We start from the raw sequence: 18,615 nt of genomic DNA, 5'->3' as shown, positions 1-18,615 counted from the left end.
AAAGCCACATAACCATTAATTTTTTTAAATGTCTTATGTTAATGTAGACTAATCATTTTGTGTTTTAGGTTTGTTACCAAAATATTTCTTTTTGCTTAATGCCAGAATCATGAGAGTGAGAATTTTTAGAAATTTTTATTACTTTCTTGACAGTCAGAAGTTTGCATGCATATTTGGTAACATTACCTTTAAACTGTATGACTTCTGGGTATCCTTTCACAAGGTTTTCTCAGTAGTTTGATGGAATTTTGGCCCATTATTCCTGACAGAACTGGTGTAAGGTAGTCAGGTTTGCAGTCTGCCTTGCTCATAAACACCTTTTTGGCTCTGCCCACAAGTTTGAACTCACAGCTTTGTGATGGCCACTCTAAAACATTAGCTAAGATTTGATTTCCTGGCTGATGTCTTAAGACTTTATTATGTATATATTTCTACATAATGTTCTTTTGTCATGATGCCATCTATTTTGTGAAATGCACAAGTCCCTCCTGCAGCAAAACAGCCCCACGAGATGATCCTGCCACCCCCGTACTTTACAGTCGGGATGGTGTTCCCTGACTTGTAAGCTTCTCCCTTTTTCCACCAAATGTAAGAATGGTCATTATAGCCAAACAGTTAAATTTTAGTTTTATCAGACCACTTAAAAAATCTAAGTCTTTTTCTCTGTGTGCATTTCCACTGCAATCTAATTAACTAAGCAAGTTAGGGTAATCAGGCAAGTCATTGTGTAATGATGGCTTGCTCTGTAGAAGATCGAAAAAAATATATATATATATTTATGGGGGCTAATAATATTGACCTTAAAATGTTTTTTTAAATATATATATTTGTTTATTCTAGCCGAAATAAAACAAATAAGACTTTTTCTAGACAAAGACATATTATAGTAAATACTGTGAACAAAATTCCTTGCTCTGTTAAACATTATTTGAAAAATATTTCAATTAGCTAAAAGAAATATTTCAGGAAATAACGTGAAAATGTCCTTGGTCTGTTGAAAAATATTTGAAAAAGTATAAGTACTTTTGGGACACTATTTTTATTTTATTTTATTTTTTGAAGGGGGGGGGGGGGTATTTTTTATTGCCCCTTGCCCACCGATTGCCATTTTTGGAATTTTTTTCCATGTCATATAGTTTTACAAAGATACAATCTAATTGCATAGCTTTTATTGTGCTCCTGGCCAAACTACTAATATTGCTTTGGTGGAAATATCAGAAACCTCCAACACCAACACAGTGGATTCGTGATGTCCTCTTTTTCCTGAAGTTGGAAAAATTTGACTGTCTAAAGATTCATCTAACCAATTTAACAAGATAATGTGGTACCCTTTTAGGAAATATATGCAAGAACATGTTTTATTGTCAAATATAGTCCTTGCTCCAGGAAATTGATTGTTTTTGTTCCCTAAGTTCAAAGTAGAGTGGATTGTCCCAGCAGGCACAGGACATCAACATGACGTCAGATTGACATTGTACCCCAATGTCAGTGGATGTTGCAGTTTGTTTGGAAATGAAAATCGGGTTGAAGTCAATGTCCAACATTCAACCTAAAATTAACCAAATATCAACATCTAATGATGTTACAGCTTGACGTTTTGTGGACATTATCATGTCATCTATCAGACATTACATTTTGGTTGCCATACCTGACAAATAAATGTATTTGACATCACTATGACGTTGGTTTAAGATTTTGGCTCGATGTTGGAGTTTGGTCACTTTTCAACACAACCTAAAATCAACCAATAATCAACGTTTTTTGACGTCGTTACTGATCATCAAAATAATGTTGGCTAGACAGACATTGAATTTTAGTCACTTGACGTCATGTGCTAAATCTTTCCTAATATTAACGTCTTATGATGTTGTGTACAATTGTAGTTTTTGTTAAGCCACATTATTATTTACCTTTTTATTTGTTGGTTTGTTTTTGTTTCCTTTTATTTCATTGTACACTCTTAAGTTGATACTATCTATATATATTTTTGTATGTAATTGTTTTTTGTCTTTTTTATTGTAATTTGCCATAAAATTCATAAATAAAATAATAATATATATATAGATTTTTTTTTAAAAGATTACAAAAATCACAGGAGGGCCAATATATTTATTTTATTTCAAATGTGTGTATATACAGCAAATTTATAATAATAATAGTTTGGTTAAAACATTGTTTATTTCAAATCCCCTCCCCCAAATTAAATTAAATTAAATTAAATTAAATTAAATTAAATTAAATTAAATTAAATTAAATTAAATTAAATTAAATTAAATTAAATTAAATTAAATTAAATTAAATTAAATTAAATTAAATTAAATTAATAGTCTGCCTTTTTCTCTTATCCACAGTGTAAAAACTCAAAACAATGTTTCAAAAAGACACAAATGATGTAAGTAAATTAAAAAAAGTTAGTTTTGCTCAAGTATCTTTTCTTCAGACGACTGATCTACAGCAAATCTACAGTACTGGGTTGTTGCTGTACTTACACATTTGAGTGTGCACATGCGCAAGAGACAGACTGGCCTGTTTATGCAAATACAGATAAACTCTGAATTGATGCAGTGGAAAACACATCCCTGCACGTTTTGGATTCAGGCTTATCTTAATAGGATCAATCTGCAATTGTGTTCTCTGTGATCCATCAGGAATAAACACGTAGCATGGGTTCGCCTTCGTCCTTCATCATTGTCATCATCACGGGTTTGTTGCTGGCTTTTGCATGAGAGCTCGGTTGGGAATCTGTCACTGCCCATATACACATCTGTTCACACCCTCCACTTAGTGTCTCTCTCTCTTTCTGTCTGTCTGTCTCTCTCTGTCTCTCTCTCTCTCCGTTTGAAGTCTTGACATGCCTCTTCCTCCATTCCAGTCAGCCTGTGAAAGAATCTGTTGTCATCTATGTATTCCTGCTATTATCTCACGTCATTTTCTCTCGCTGAATGAAAGACAGAGAGTGTGCGAAAGCGTAAAGAGATATCTGTGAAGCTGCGCAAATGACAGCTTGGCAGATTCTGTCAATGCAGGGTTTTCATCTGTTTGTATGTTGTCCGTATTTTTACATATTTTGAAGTTAATTACCTATTTACAAACATCGCTGCGGTTAATTTAATGCCTTTTGACGGGAGTGTTGGTTTGAGTTTTATTTTATGTAGTTGCCTTGCAGATTAGAGTTTGATTCGTCGTCTTTGTGTTACAGAGAGATTTTTTTTTTTAAACTTGTAGTAGATATAGGTATGTACTACTATTTTCAAACTTTTTGATGCAAGAGACCCTCTTTCTAAAATATAGGCTAATGACAGATTGTATGAACTTTAAGGAACAAAATAATAAATAAAAAATAAATAATTAATAAATATATAACTAAATAATTGTAAATAATGTAAATAATTCATTGATTCACTTCTCTTCGGCTTAGTATCTTTATTGATCAGGGGTCAATACCACACAGAAACGCCAACCGACCCAGCCGAGGCTCGAACCGGCGACCTTCTTGCTGTGAGGCAACAGCACTACCTACTGCGCCACTGCGTTGCCCAATAATAATAATAATAACAATAATAATAATAATAATAATAATAATAATAATAATAATAATAATAATAATAATAATAATAATAATAATAATAATTTGATAATATAAGTCATGTTTATTTATCATCTGAATTTTGACTTTTTGATACATTGTTTCATTTTTGCTTTCAAATTGAGTTATTTAGGCTTAATTACTATTTTTATTATTTATTATTTACTTATTTATTATTTGTAATAATATTGTTTTTATTTAATATGTTTATTGCTTAATACTTACATTGTTGTTCTGGGTTGGACTGTCGAATTTATGGGATTTTCTTTTGAGTCAAACAATTAGTAATAGTTTTTGGAGCTCTTGAACTTGCGTAAGGGGCTGCAATATCGAAGTTTGACCAATGAGGCGCTGTAGCGCAGAACTGTAATTGATCCAATAGATACAATCCAATAGAAGAAGATGAGACGCTGGAGTTCAACCGAGAGAGTGGAAAAGTTTTACTAAACCGCAAACAACAGCAACAACAAACACGCTGTTAAGTGTAAACGACCTAATATACTGACCTCAACGTTGTTTTGATGTAAGGACAAGTTTGATACAAGCAAATAGCGTTTTACCGTTAGCGAAGAGTGAATCTGCTTAGAATTGTGTTTAGCCTAATATGTAAAATATTGTTTGTCTGGGCAATTTCGTTTCATTAACAAAATAAACTCAATAAAACATATAACAACGCTTCTGGTCACGTTACGTCACGTTTTGAAATACTGCTAAAATAATATTCAAAATAATATAAAAGAAAAAAAAATCGAATATATATACATGTTTTTTATCCATAAGCATTACAAAAGCAGATAGTAGGGACAATTATGCACTAGTAAGCATGATATTGTAAACATTTTTATTGAATATATTGTTTTTATATAGTTATATATATATATATATATATATATATATATATATATATATATATATATATATATATATATATATATATATATATATATATATTGTTGAATTATATTGTTTAAATAAATACAATCCAATTATTTAACTTTTATGCACCTGTTTTAATAATGTACTTTAAATTGTTCAAGTTTTAAAACTAAGTTCTGTAAACTCCTATAAAACACGAGCAAATTACTTTTGTGACCTGTAATCTCTTTTACTAAAAATCTGCTTTGTATTTGCTACTTTTAATTTGATCTGTAGGTACTTTGTACTACATAAGCTGACAAATCTGAAGTTCCTGGACACCAGGAGAGTGACCCAGTGGGAGCGGTCAGAGGCCCAAGCACGTGGAGCTTTCATGAAGGTGGTCAAGCCCAAAAATGACCAAGTAAGTGCTTTCAATTTACTACGAAGTCAGAGACACGTGACACTACAGAATCAAGGCTTTTTCTAATCGACAGAAAAAGGTCTGGTTTAGTAGGTGTCTCAGTAGCCGTTTAAGTATCTTCCTCTATGCAATGTGGCTGAATAACTACACACCCTGACCATGTGAATGATTTGCGTAACCCTCCCCTTTCTGTGCAGATGACTATAGGAACTTAAAAGGCTAAGGCACCGTAAGCTAATCCATCCCACTCCTTCTTAGCCTCCATTGTTTGTTCGCCGCAAATTGTCAGAATCTCTTAAGAGGTTACTTGTACGCAGCTCTTTGAAGACGTGGCCTTTCATTCTCGCCTGACTGTTTAGAGGAGGGTCTTTTTAATGACCACGACCTGACCTCTTTCTGTATGCATGAGCCCAGATCAAAGTGGACGGCGCCTGTCCGCTCGGCCTTGCATCGCGCGGCGTGACAGCGCTCCCGATCGGACTGACAGCTCACGTTCACGACAGTCACCATCGCTTAATTATCCGTCGCACACACAATTATTTCTCTCTCTTGCTTGCTTTTGAGAGTCCTAGTCTTCAAGCACATCTCCGTTCACCTCTTTGCTTGCGTTTATGAAAGAATGGCTTGATTTTGTACAAGTGTAGAATCATAAATGTTTAGCTTGTGGTTGAATCAGGTCGGCGTGTTGTGTATACATGTGTACAAAGAAAGAAAAGAGTATTTTTCGAGTCAACATTCAGAGGAGTTGAGATTGTCTTTTTGTTTGGATGATGGTGAAGTCACTTATTTTGTTTCAGCATTAAAGCGACTGAAAAGTGAAAAGCATGCAATGGAGTTAACCTCATCCGGGCATGTTTTTAGTTTGGAGGATAGTTTGTCGGTTGGAAAATGAGAAAGGATGACTGGAAAATGGAAAATAAAGTGTTGTGCAACCTGTCTGCTTAAATAAGACGAGACGTTTCAGGACATGGCGATTTGAGAGTGATGAAGATGGATAAATGATCACATGTGAAACAAATAAAACAATTTCAGTTAAAACGGTAACATAATGCCACAGTAAATCCATTTTGAGCACAGCTATTGAGAAAGTTCCAGCATTTAATGCTTAGCGGCCGCACTGCTGAAAAGTACAGTGAACTCTAAATATCTAGAACTCTTCCAAATAATGACCTAGATAGTGTTTATAGTTTTCAGGGTTTGTATCTAATCCAAATCTTTTGTAAAAGATCTTCTATGAAATATTCTCTTTCAAAATGGAATTGCCTTTTGCAGGCTTGACATTATGTGGTATTTTGGGGGGATTGAGTACGCAAAGCGAAAAAAAAGCTTTTCGAAGTTTAGAAGTAGGGTGTCACACTGGCGCAGTGGGTAGCATGATCACCTCATGGCAAGAAGGTCGCTGGTTCAAGACCCAGCTGGGTCAGTTGGCATTTCTGTGTGGAGTTTGCATCTACTGCTTGTGTTTGTGTGGGTTTCCTCCGGGTGCTCCGGTTTCCCCCACAGTCCAAAGACATGCGCTATAGGTGAATTGAATAAACTAAATTGGCCGTGGTGTATGTGTGTGAATGATAGTGTATGGGTGTTTCCCAGTGATGGGTTGCACCTGGAAGGGCATCCACAGCATAAAACATATGCTGGATAAGTTGGTGGTTCATTACACTGTAGCAACCCCTGATTAATAAAGGGTCTAAGCCGAAAAGAAACTGAATGAATGAATGAAAGTTTAGAAGTATAGTTGTCTACAGTCCACATCAATCTGTTGTTAATTATACATTTGTAGTGTTCATTTCATTGTTGGTGTTTTTTTAATCAGCATTGAATCAAATATTAGGAACAGTATATATTTTTTATATATTATTTTATGATTTTTATCTTTTTATAACTATATGGGCCCTATCACACACCCGGCGCAACAAGGCACAAGGCATGTAGGGTGTGATTTGTTGCTATTTTCAGCCTGGAGCAGGAGTCATTTTCATGTTTTGCACAATGTTGTTTAAATAGCAAATTTGCACAACTTCATGTACTCATGGGCATGCTGGTCTGAAAAGAGGTGTGTTAAGGGCACATTGCTTTTTTAAGACAACTGAAATAGGTCGCGCCATTGAACTAAAAGCTGGCCTTAAGTCAATGGCGCAGAGTTTTTATTTTTTAAAGTGTGCCTTAGTTATGCACCTATGCCAAAATGCTTACACATTGCTTATGTAACAGGATGGACAGCAATACACACTTATCTTTACATATGAAAAGAATTATAGAATTAAAATGTAAAAAAATATATATTTAAATATAATTTATACATAATATATATATTTCTACATAAATATAAAAACACTACCTCCATGCCTTCTTCACCTTGGATGCTGGGCTTTGTAATCTAGCTCTGTTATAGTCAGTTTTTTCATCAATTTATAAACAATACATGCATTTGTATAATGTTATTATTATTAGTAGTATTTTTTATATGCATATTTATATTTGTTTTAATAAAAACAAGTTTAGATTTGTCCACCTGTCGTTTTTGGAGATGTATGCATCACCATATAGGTTATTATTGTTCTTTTATTGATTTGCTGGAAATTAGAACTGAATTTAGAAATAATTTTAAAACAAATCTTTCCACTTAGCAAACAAAATTATGTTTTATTTAAAATAAATATGTAGGCTATGGTTGTCTTCAGTGGAGTGAGTCTACAACTGTTTTCTTACTCTGTGAAAGTAAAGAGCAAGCGTAAAGTAAAGAGAAAGTAAAAAGGCCAAATGGAGGAGGCTCATTCTTTAATCTCATGCAGCTGAATGGTCTGTTTAACTGTTTGAAGCATTCAGTTTTTCCACTTACAAAGTTCGTCATGTAAATATCAAATGCACCATGGCACGACACTTAAAGGCAATGGGAGATGAGACTCTGATTGGTTTATTGCATGTTATTCTCAAATCACACCCATAACTCTTTAAGAGAATAAACACAACCCTGTTAGACCATGTACCGGGCCGCAGACCATATTTTCTGTCCTTAAAATAGCAAAAGTGGATTCAGACATGCCCTTAATGCTTTTACGCAATGCACTTTAGACTTTGCACTTAAAATGTTGACATAGAGCCCCATGTTTGTTAATATGTTAAATATTATGAGAACATTTTTCAGTAACAGTATTTCAATAAACTCAATCAAGTATTTCAATAAAGTGCATTTTTGTTTGATAAATTAGCCACTAAACTAACAAAATGTAAAATAGTCACATTTCCTCGTGAGATCATACTGGAAAGTGCAAGTATTAAGTTATCTTTGACATAAACTGTCAAACATACAAGTTAAGGTGCAAATGTACAAAAAGATATAAATAAATAAAGCACAAGTCCATTTAATGAGAAAAATATGTTAGAGAAATCACATCTATATCAGTATATTAGATCAATACAATCAGCATATTAGTAACAACAAAACTCAAACAGACCTTACCTCCTTGGGCGTTAAAAGAAATTATTTAAATGTGAGATGTTGTGATGTGTACATTCCAAGACGAAAACTCAGAAGACTACAATTGAGGCATTTGAGGGAGAAACAATACTTGCTTATAGAGAATAACTATATAGAGTAACATTAGCTGTTTTTAAAATTTTATACAAATCGAGTTAGAAAAGTGTGTTATAAAAAGTATGAATTGATTTTTGTATGTACTGCACCTGCCATTCATCATTATCTCATTATCTACCCATGTCAGTTTCATCACTTTACGACCATTGGACGTACACTTCAAATTCTCACTGGAAATAGTATGTCATCCGGGTCCTTCTAGTTAGTTTTTTTGTAATTCTCTGAATTGTATACTACTCTAAATTGCATGCTGTGAACTCACTGCTTTTCACATACTACATATGAGTATTAGGGAGGTATACAGTTTCAGATGCACCAGTCTTTTTTGTGCCCAAACAGCTGAATTACATATTAAAACAGGGTGAAAATGGAAACAACCTCGTAATTTATTCTTTCAAGCTTTGTTTCTTCCAAGCTTTGATACTGATTAGAACTTGGTGGCGATGAGGCCTTAGAATATTCTGAGAAGGTCTTTAAAAAGTCCTAAAAAGGTATTGAAATTATCTTCAGGATTCCTGCATATACCCTGTAAAAATAAAGGTGTTAGAAACCGTAATAGGAGCCCTATAATACATAAAAATACTTTAGATCAGTTACTTAATTTACCAATTTAAATTTAGCCAATTTGAAAATATGTTTGCAATAAAAGAAATCAATGTTATCTAGCATTAATAAATCCCATAGAATCGCATCATATGTTGTTAAAGTACACATGAAATCAAAACTAACCATATTGATTTTGTCAGCTCAAATGGCTAGTTTTGTGGTGAACATTTAATCTGTGCATGCCATTAAGAAAAAAAGTATGTTTGCCCTTTAATCTTTAATTAAAAATCTAAAAATGCACTTCCTGATTGTTTTCAGTTAAATTCTCAGATTACATATGTCTGAGGTATTAGGCGTGGTTAACGTACTCAACTACGGCCCTCCAACTGTCAGATTTAACAGCGTTATGATGACAACACACAGAAATGGTGAGGAAGAGGTTTCTTTAAGGTTGTAATAACTCTTGTGAAACCCTGTTCCCAATTTTTCTGAATGAAATGCTTACTTTATAACATCCAATCAGCTCGCAGTAGAAAACGAAACAAACCCCACCCACCGTTTTCTCATTTAATATTCCATTTCTCTAGTAACTGCATCACAAAATAAACAAAAAATTGTTGCAGCTTCCAGTTCATGCAGACTTTAAATCATTATCCCTAATCTGTAAACTAATATTACCAAGTCAAACCTTATAGCAGAAGTGTTAATGTTTCCAAAGTCTGAAAGTCTCCAGTAAACAGACAAGAATATGTCTGGCCTGTTCCCCGTCAGACACTGAAGCAGATTAAACAGACTCTGCTGTAAGGCCCCTGTCTTCTCCACAATAACTGCTATTGTAGGGGCCTGGTGAGAGGGAGAAAGTTGGCTGTACTCTGATGTCCCATGTCTGCGCCTGACGCAGCTGTCACGCCAACGTTTGCCTGGCGTTTGTTTTGATTTAGATGAGACATGATGTGGCAGCCATAACAAGCTCTGTGGGGCATGTGTACTCTCTGTCTCTAATTGGCTTCATCATCATGCCGATTGTCTACTGACCAATAGTGCAGGTCACCAATTAATGAGCGCCAGCAACGAGCTAGAAGATGATGGCATAATTAGTTATTTGTGTTTGCTTTTATTCTTCATCCAGCGGGGTGTCTTACGTTTAAAGACATGCTGGCGTTAACATTGTTACAGCAGACTGTAATTAGCTCTTCCTGCTTTTCGAATTCCCCATCAAACCCTGTACACGACAGCGTGCCGTTGTAGCATTGTTGTACTCATTGAATATCTCATCTATGCCTGTCTGTTAGGTCTTACCCACTGTTTTGTTTCTTGTCTGCCTAGTTTTAATTGTTTAATGAATAAAGAATTACTGAATGTTAGTTGCAGTGTGACTGCACTGTTACACAGCATTATGAAACAGTGTTATTTTGTTTTACTTAAAGAGCCCCTATTATGGGTAAAAAAAAAAAAAAATAGAATCCTGGACATTTTAGAAGATTTAGAAACCCGGTCAGATGAATTTTTTTAAGTGCCAAAAAGGCCCGTCTCTGTGGGTCTGCAGTGCGGGAGTGCTGACAGTTTACGCGCCACAGAACAAAATGGGTAAACGAGATAGGATTTTTCACTAAATAATCGATCGCGGGTGTTTGGTCATATTAGGCGGATACAAAAAAAGTGTAGAAGGATGATAATAATAGTAAAAAAATGTCACAAAATATTTTTGGGCGGCCCACCCAAGTAAAGTTTATGTGTGGGAAGCTCTGGCATATAAATATTAAATTCTGCAGCTCCTGGTCAACTATAATTCAGACTTAACATTGCAAATCTTTTCGATGTGACTATTGTGAATGCGCACATTACGATATCGATGTTAAAACTATGTATTGTGCAGCCCTAAAATAAAATATAAGCTAATATAAGGCTTTTTGAGCTTTTTATTCCTTAGGATTGCTTTGTGAGTTCATATAATTATCTTACGCATCATTATATATAATCGTGTTAACACATAAATTAATTAATGCCGACATTTTTTTGCACGTTAGCACAGTTTTTATTATTATTTTTATTATTGTAAAAGCTCACTGGTTCTAAATGCACACAGAGGCAAGCAGTGGATCCCAGGAGGTGTGGGATGTTGAACAGTGTATACTGGCTTGGGATGAATGTCATCACATGTCTCAACCAATGAGAACATTTGTGTTAGGCCTAATGCTGGATTCACAGCAAACACAGAGCACTGCATCACTCTCTCTTGCTTACTCACGGAATGTTTTTCACTTCAAGCTAATTTTCCACTTGAATTTAATTTCTTGCACTTTCACAGAAAATGCGGCTTGGATGAATTTGATGCAATAATTAGCCTGTTTGTATTGACAATGTATTTAATCTACTTATTCAAACACTTAATTTAGCTTTTGGTGTGAGCTAGGGTTGGGTATAGTTTGAGGTTATAACAATACCAGTGCTAAATCGATATTTTTAAAAGGGCACCAGTGCCTGAACCAATACCATTGAGCCACAAAATTATGGTGGGTGATTCATTTTAATTGAACAATATAATTAAATTTAAAAGTGTACATCATTTTATATTTTATTTAACTGAATTGAATTGCTTTAATATATTTCTTTTGAGCATTTGTTTGTAGCAGGAATTTAACATTTACATTATGCAATTAACATTACAATAGCTTACTACTAACCTGTGGAAAGGCTGTCATCAAAATTAGGGAACACTTTTTTTTCTAGGGTTGATGCTTGTGACTACGTTTACATGGACATCAGTAATCTAAATATTTGCCATAATCTGATTAAGACAATAATATGATTAATGTGTTTGCATGAGTTGCTCTTTGAATGTTCCTTTATGATCCTGTTTTACAAGGTATACATAGATTAATGCCATTGCGTGACCATGCTATCCAAGTTTCCTCCAGAGTTCCATGTAATTTCGGGTGTTTAATTTGTCATTTGTCGACTTTAACTGCAGTTTGACACTTTCACTTTCATTGGTATTGGATGAGAATATGAAGTAAGGACTGGTGGAAGAGTGTTGTTTTAAGAAAATTTGATTCCAGCACACCGAATGGAAAGAAAAAGTATGCTTTTGTTGTACCCCTTGATGCTTCATCTTTGTCGCAGCACCAGTGGCACCGAAATTAGGCACCAAAACCTAATTCGGTCTGGTGCATACCGGTTACATAGGTACCAGTACCATAATAGCACCGTGTTTCGGTACCCAACCCTAGTGTGAACATAATTTGTGTTCATATTATAAAACATCCAGTGCAGTCAGTGGCATTGCGCAAAGCTGTGAAGGAAGGTTCTGAAGTGAAGTAAAGATTTTCAGTGCTCAAGGTAGCAGGGAGGAGTAAACACTGTATAGGGACGCTGTAGTTCATAGCACAGTTCATGCATAAATCTCTCATCTCTTGAGCTGATTATGTGAGAACAGTGTGGTGCAAGGGCAGGACCTGAGAACCATTGATGTGAAGATTACTTAATTATCACACAATAAAACCTAAAAAGTTAAGGTAACTCAAACCATTTGAGGAAACCGATTGTAACAAACCATTTAAGTTCAAAAGCTAATCCTAATGAGTACTGTGAACTTAATCCATTTGAGTTAAAGAAGCAATTTGAGCACAGTAAAACCCAATAAATGAAGAGAACTCAAACCATCTGAGTACTGTAAAACGAAACAAGTTAAGGCAACTCAAACCGTCTATATGAGTACTGTGAACTTACTCCATTTAAGTTGAAGTAATGAGGTATTTAATTAACTCATTACCTTCAACTCTGAGTTCAAAACTCTTTTCAAATGAGTAGAATTAACCTTTTAGGTAAATTTTGAGCTAACTACACTGGCAAATAGATTTAGATTTAATTTGCTTATATTATTGTGATTATTGTAAGTTTAAATTTACTGGATATTTTTTATTGTAAACATTACAATTGTAAAACATTTGACCAATGTATTTAGGTGTGGTAAACACAGTATGAGCTGGATAATTGACTTTTGGCTGTTGGATTATCAGGAAAAAATTGCTTTTTGTAGCTGCAACACAGCAGCCTGTTGTAAATCATTCCTTTACTGAGTACACATGTAACTTGTAAGAAGGTCACTGTAAAATAAAGTGTTACCAAAAGCAGGATAAACAGTGTCATTCCTTAAATTGGTTTAAAAATAAATCATGCAAAAGTTCATAAAATCTTTTGCTATTCTCAGCTGTGCCACTCTGCATAAAAACAAGAACAAAATATTGTTATTTAGCATTATTCTTAAAATTTTGTGTGATTTATCAAAACATCTTTAATTATGTTTTGAAGCAGAAAAATTATTTACATTATTTACATTGCAGTTGAATGTTTACATTTTAATGTTTAAAGGTTGCATTTTAGACTACTATTCTATCCTGATACTATGCTGTGGTTCTATAATACAGTGGTCCCCAACCACTGGGCCGGTGCATGGATCAAATGATACTGGGCCGCACAAGAAATCATTCAGTATTTCTGTTTTATTTATTATCTGAGTCTAAACGGTCTCTTACTCTTTTATTTTAAAAAAATGACTGTATTCCCTCAATTACATCTCGGTCATTTGAGAGCCAAATTTAACCCACAAGCAGCAAAATGAGTAAGAAACAGACGTCTTTAGAACGTTTCTTTGCCAAGGGGAAAAAGCCCAGTAAAAGACAACAAACTGCTAAGGAATAGATCCGCAACCCATTTGTCAACAAATCAGGTGAATCCAGCATGTCTGCGCAAGAAGGTCAACTGCTGGAGATTGCAAATGGCGGTGGCCTATAAGCCGATCACATATTGCATCTTTTCTGCATGCAAGTTTGTTATTTCCAAAGCGGGCACGCGGCTTGCGCACGCATATTGGGAGCGATGCACGCAAGCAGTGCTACGCACTCGCACCTTCCAGGCGCATCTAGTTAAAACATCTAACTCTTCAGAATGCCGCAAGCACACCGTGATTCACGTGACAAGAACTAACCAATCAGTTTCAAACCTTTTATGGAATATACACATTTCTCAGACAAACAGCACACCCAAACACTGTAATGTTTTTTTTTTGTTTCTCTATAAAAAAACTGTTGATGGTTACATACACATGATCTACATACATACATACACCCACCTGCGCTCCCCCACCCACCCCCGATAGTGGTAAAATTGTCAAGTGTTGACCGGTCCGCTGTGATAAAAAGGTTGGGGACCATTGCTCTAATACACCAAAAGTTGTTATTATTAGTAGTAGTATTTTTATAACAGCCCAGGAAATTTAAATACAGCATGAATACAATAACAGTACAACTTCTTCACCTTCTATCTAAAAGTTTCAAATTATCCCCAAAGCGCAAAGCAAATAGCTGGACAGAAATTGCTCTTACAACATTCAAAGAGTTTTCTCTTTATTGTCTCCCAAAGTGACGTGGCACTTACCAAATGTGTTGAAATGTTTTGCGTCTTTGCAATTTGCCCAAGGTGACATTTATTACAGCCTGTTGCAAATCTCTTTCTCTTCTGCATTGATTTTTTTTCCCCCTCCCACCATGCACTGGTGGTCCTACAACTATATATTAATGTAAGTGGTTGAAAATGAGCTGTCTGGCTGTTGTTGTCTGGTGTCTCTGCATGGCTGATGTGTGCTGGAAGGGCGGGAGCTGTAGTTATGAGGACAGCGTAATTGGGCCTGTGTTTTATTGGATTTCTAGAGTGCTGAAATGGAGTGATCGGACCAGCTTAAAGAAAGACAGAGATAGGAAAGGGAGAGGGATAAACAACTACCTTGAGTAAACAAGGAAATTCAGAAAGGATATTCAGGGATTTCTCTCTTTTTCCATCTCTTGCTTAAATCCACTGTTAAGGGAAGGAACATGAAAGCCTTAAGCTGTTCTTTTGGGAAACTGGGTGTGTAGGAATGCCATAATTTGATATATTTTTTGTAGAGGACTTAAATGTCATTGAATGTGATTGTGTGAAACCACACTAAAACCAATAACAAAACAAAAAGTGCAGCTAAATTCATTTAGCATTTTTTAAAAGCATTATTAACATTATTCTTATATATAATCAACTAAATGATTTGTTGTTTGAAGTACAAAATGAATTATTATTATTATTATTATTATTATTATTATTATTATTATTATTATCATCATTATTATTATTATTATCATCATTATAAAACTACAGTTTAATAAATGGACTCAAATGTAATGAATCATTATTTGTATTGCATGCACTATATTAAAATTGAATATATAAGTAAAAGTATTTATTTAATTAAATACAGAATAATTTATTATTATCATCATCATCATCATCATTATTATTATTATTATTATTATTATTATTATTATTATTATTATTATTTTAGAGCTTATATGAAACAATGAAATAATAAATGCCTATACATCCTTTTTTTCTGACTACAAAGTAGCTGCTTTGGTAGCTACGTAAGGATATAATGGCTCTGAAATGTCAGCTAGATTATGCTTGGATAAAGCTTTGACTTGATTTTCTCACCACGATACACATTTTCTCCCACATCCTCGTCCTGTGTAATGAAAAACAGACGGCCCAACTGGAGGAGTTCAGTGCCGAGTCCCATCAGTTCTAGTCACACAAACTCAGCTCTCCGTAATCCATGCTGGCAGAGCCAGGAAAGTTATGAGGTCGATCTCCTTTCTGCATTTTTCATATTAATCTGCCTCTCGTCAGAGAAGTTCATATCAAGGCAGCGAAATAAAAGACAGACCACCTCAGTGAAGCTGCCTGATAGCGAGTGATTATTGTATTTTTCAGTCTGTAAGCTCTGTAGAAAGTGAGATGGACAGAATTCTTCTCTTTTTCTCTAGGTATCATCCCTCTTGTGGCTTGCTGCCGAATTCATCTCTCCATGTGAGAATTATGACTTCCCTGAAGCATTTAAACATAATAAACAGCAGGAGCACCTATGTACCTTCGCTGTTTGCTGAATCATTTTATGGATACATTTTTCCTAAAAGGGCCTTTTAAAATATATTGTTACAGTTTGGTGAAGCAGATTGTTTGGAAAGAGTCATTATTGCCATTTTCTACAGGCAAGCTTAACTAAAAGTTTTACGTCTCTTAGAAACGTTCAAAATTCTTAATAGTGGCTTATGACCACTGTTTAGTCATATGCTACTTTAAATGCTTGTGTACACTGTTTTGTCAGTGTTTGTCATTGTCAATGTTTTTTGTGATATTTTTTGCCATTTATACATACTCAAGTGATTTTCTTAGTCGTTAGAAATGTGTCCTGCCTAGTACCACCAAGATGTGTACCTGAAAAAAGTATGAATCTCATTGATCGACCAGTTTTTAACCTGATGTGTTAAACAAAAAAAGTCACACACTTTTACACATTATGTTTTGCATGTTGGTGTGCAGGGTCTAGCCATTTAGTCATTCAGCAAAAAAAAAAAACTGTCAGCGTTTGGGTAAAGTATGGGTAAAGATTGTCCTGCTGTGCACGGGCCTTAAAGGAAATATTTTATAAAATCATAGTCTTCACTTCTGTCGCTGGACTTGCAACGTTCCAGCAGACACCAATATTTTCCAATTTTTTAAAAAGATGCGTCACTGTCTGACCATCCAACGCAATCTCACGGCAATTCGTAACTTTTTGATTTAGTGGCTAATTCGTATGATTTCGTACGACCTAATTCGTACAATTTACTACGATTTTCTCCTCATCCAATGACGGTTGGGTTTAGGGGTGGGGTTGGGTACCACGCCTCTTTAAAATCGTACATTTTTGTATAACTGAACTCGTACGAATTAGCCACTAAACTGACAAAACGTAAAATACTTACATTTTCTCGTGAGATCAGGCTGGACTGACATTAGGCATGGATATAAACATTTTGATCATGATATTAAATATTTTGCAAAACAACGTGAGAGTATTTTAAATACGCACTTACCAATAGTTGATAATGTAACAATATCGGAGTAGTTTCTGGTATTTATTTCAATAACAAAAAAGTTCTGATAATTTATATGTATCAACTGAGAGATTTAAAAAAAAAAAGTCCTGTGAAAAGTAATTTTTTTTTAAACAATTTTAATTAATTAATTAATTAATTATTTTTTTGCCAAGATGAATTGTGAGCACACATGTAATGCATTATCTTTTTCATTCATACTGGACACTACAGAGCAAACCTGCATATAAACTGGACATGTGTATTACAGAAGTAAAGACATCAAACATCCCTGGAGTTAAAGGTGGTTGCTATGGCAAAAATATCATGGTAATAAAATATAAAATAAAAAATAATAATTAGACAAATCAGACATTTAGGCCAAAAACAGGGTAAAGCTAAAAAGCTTTGTGTCATACTTTTTAATAAAATTAGTCAAACAAAGAACAAAGATTCACATTACAAACTACAAATCACAATACTCTATATAAATAAAACAAACAGTGGTTTATTTTGCAAATATAGACATACAGTATAAGACAGTAATCGGATCAAACATGAATGCAGTAATAATCAAGAAAAAGTTTAATGTTGATTTGTGTTCTTCAATCCAGATGCTTTGTATGGGTATTATCTATATTCTGTTTACAAGCAAACTGTATCACACACATGCTAACGTTACTGTAGTATATTTATGTATTGGATAGACAGATTATAGGTTTTATTGTTGTGAGATTCTCATCATAGGGAGGATCAAGGAATAAGGTAATTGCCCATTCCTAATTTGTTGTTCACTTTAAGCATCTGATAAAGTGTTTGGACTCAGAAACTGAGACGTGTAACATCAGACTGAACAAACATGTTTAACTGATCTACAAATGTAACTGTAACTTTTTTTGACGACATTTTCTACGCACAAACCTGACCATGTTTTTTATGTGTCTGTCAAACTATCTTGTGTATCTTGAGTTGTGTGGTTGAGTGCAGCTCATCCACAAACATAACAGTCAGATTTATTACATGCATTGTCATCAACACTGTGTTAAATTAAACCAGCCACAACTTCTTGTGAATCTGCAGCTCTTTCACTAAGCATGTATGAACACACACACACATACAGCTTGTGTGGGCATGTTATTTGTTTGTTTTGTTGGTGTATATGAAGAAATATGGGAACACTTAATTTTAATTATCATTGTAAATGCCACTTCGTATGCTTGCTTGCTTGAGTGTCTGCGTGTGCGTGTTTGTGCTTGTGCGTGCGTGCGTGCGTGCGTGCGTGCGCGCGCGCGCACTTCCAAAATTCTACTTCAGAATTGCAATGCTTGTTTTTTTCTTGGCAAAGTATTATTATATAACATTAATAAGGATGTTAATACATTACATTCGGAATAATTTTTTTGTAATAATTGTATAAATTGCTATTATTAGTACTAACATAGTAGTAACATAATAATAATAATACTTATTATTATTATTATTATTATTATTATTATTATTATTATTATTATTATTATTATTATTATTAATAATAATAATAATAATAATAATAATAATAATAATAATAATAATAATAATAATAATAATAATAATAATATAATTGAAATTATTTAGCTGTTTGTTTTGGTTGTTTTTATTATTATTATTACCATCACTACTAATG

The 18,615-nt window shown here is 34.2% G+C and overlaps 1 protein-coding gene across 1 annotated transcript in view; it reads left to right on the top strand.

The window, feature by feature from the left end:
• The window catches only part of lrmda (leucine rich melanocyte differentiation associated), a 540,515-nt gene that overhangs the window by 340,378 nt on the left and 181,522 nt on the right, over nucleotides 1–18,615 (top strand). Inside the window, exon 5 of the mRNA XM_056470731.1 lies at nucleotides 4,739–4,865. Coding sequence (XP_056326706.1) covers nucleotides 4,739–4,865 — 127 coding nt within the window. The remainder of the gene's footprint in view (nucleotides 1–4,738; nucleotides 4,866–18,615) is intronic.

The sequence above is a fragment of the Danio aesculapii genome, chromosome 13 (assembly GCF_903798145.1).
Source record: "Danio aesculapii chromosome 13, fDanAes4.1, whole genome shotgun sequence".
In the NCBI taxonomy this organism is placed as follows: Eukaryota; Metazoa; Chordata; class Actinopteri; order Cypriniformes; family Danionidae; genus Danio; species Danio aesculapii.
The sequence above is the reverse complement of the archived record's forward strand: the minus strand, read 5'-3'. Positions and strand labels throughout refer to the sequence as shown.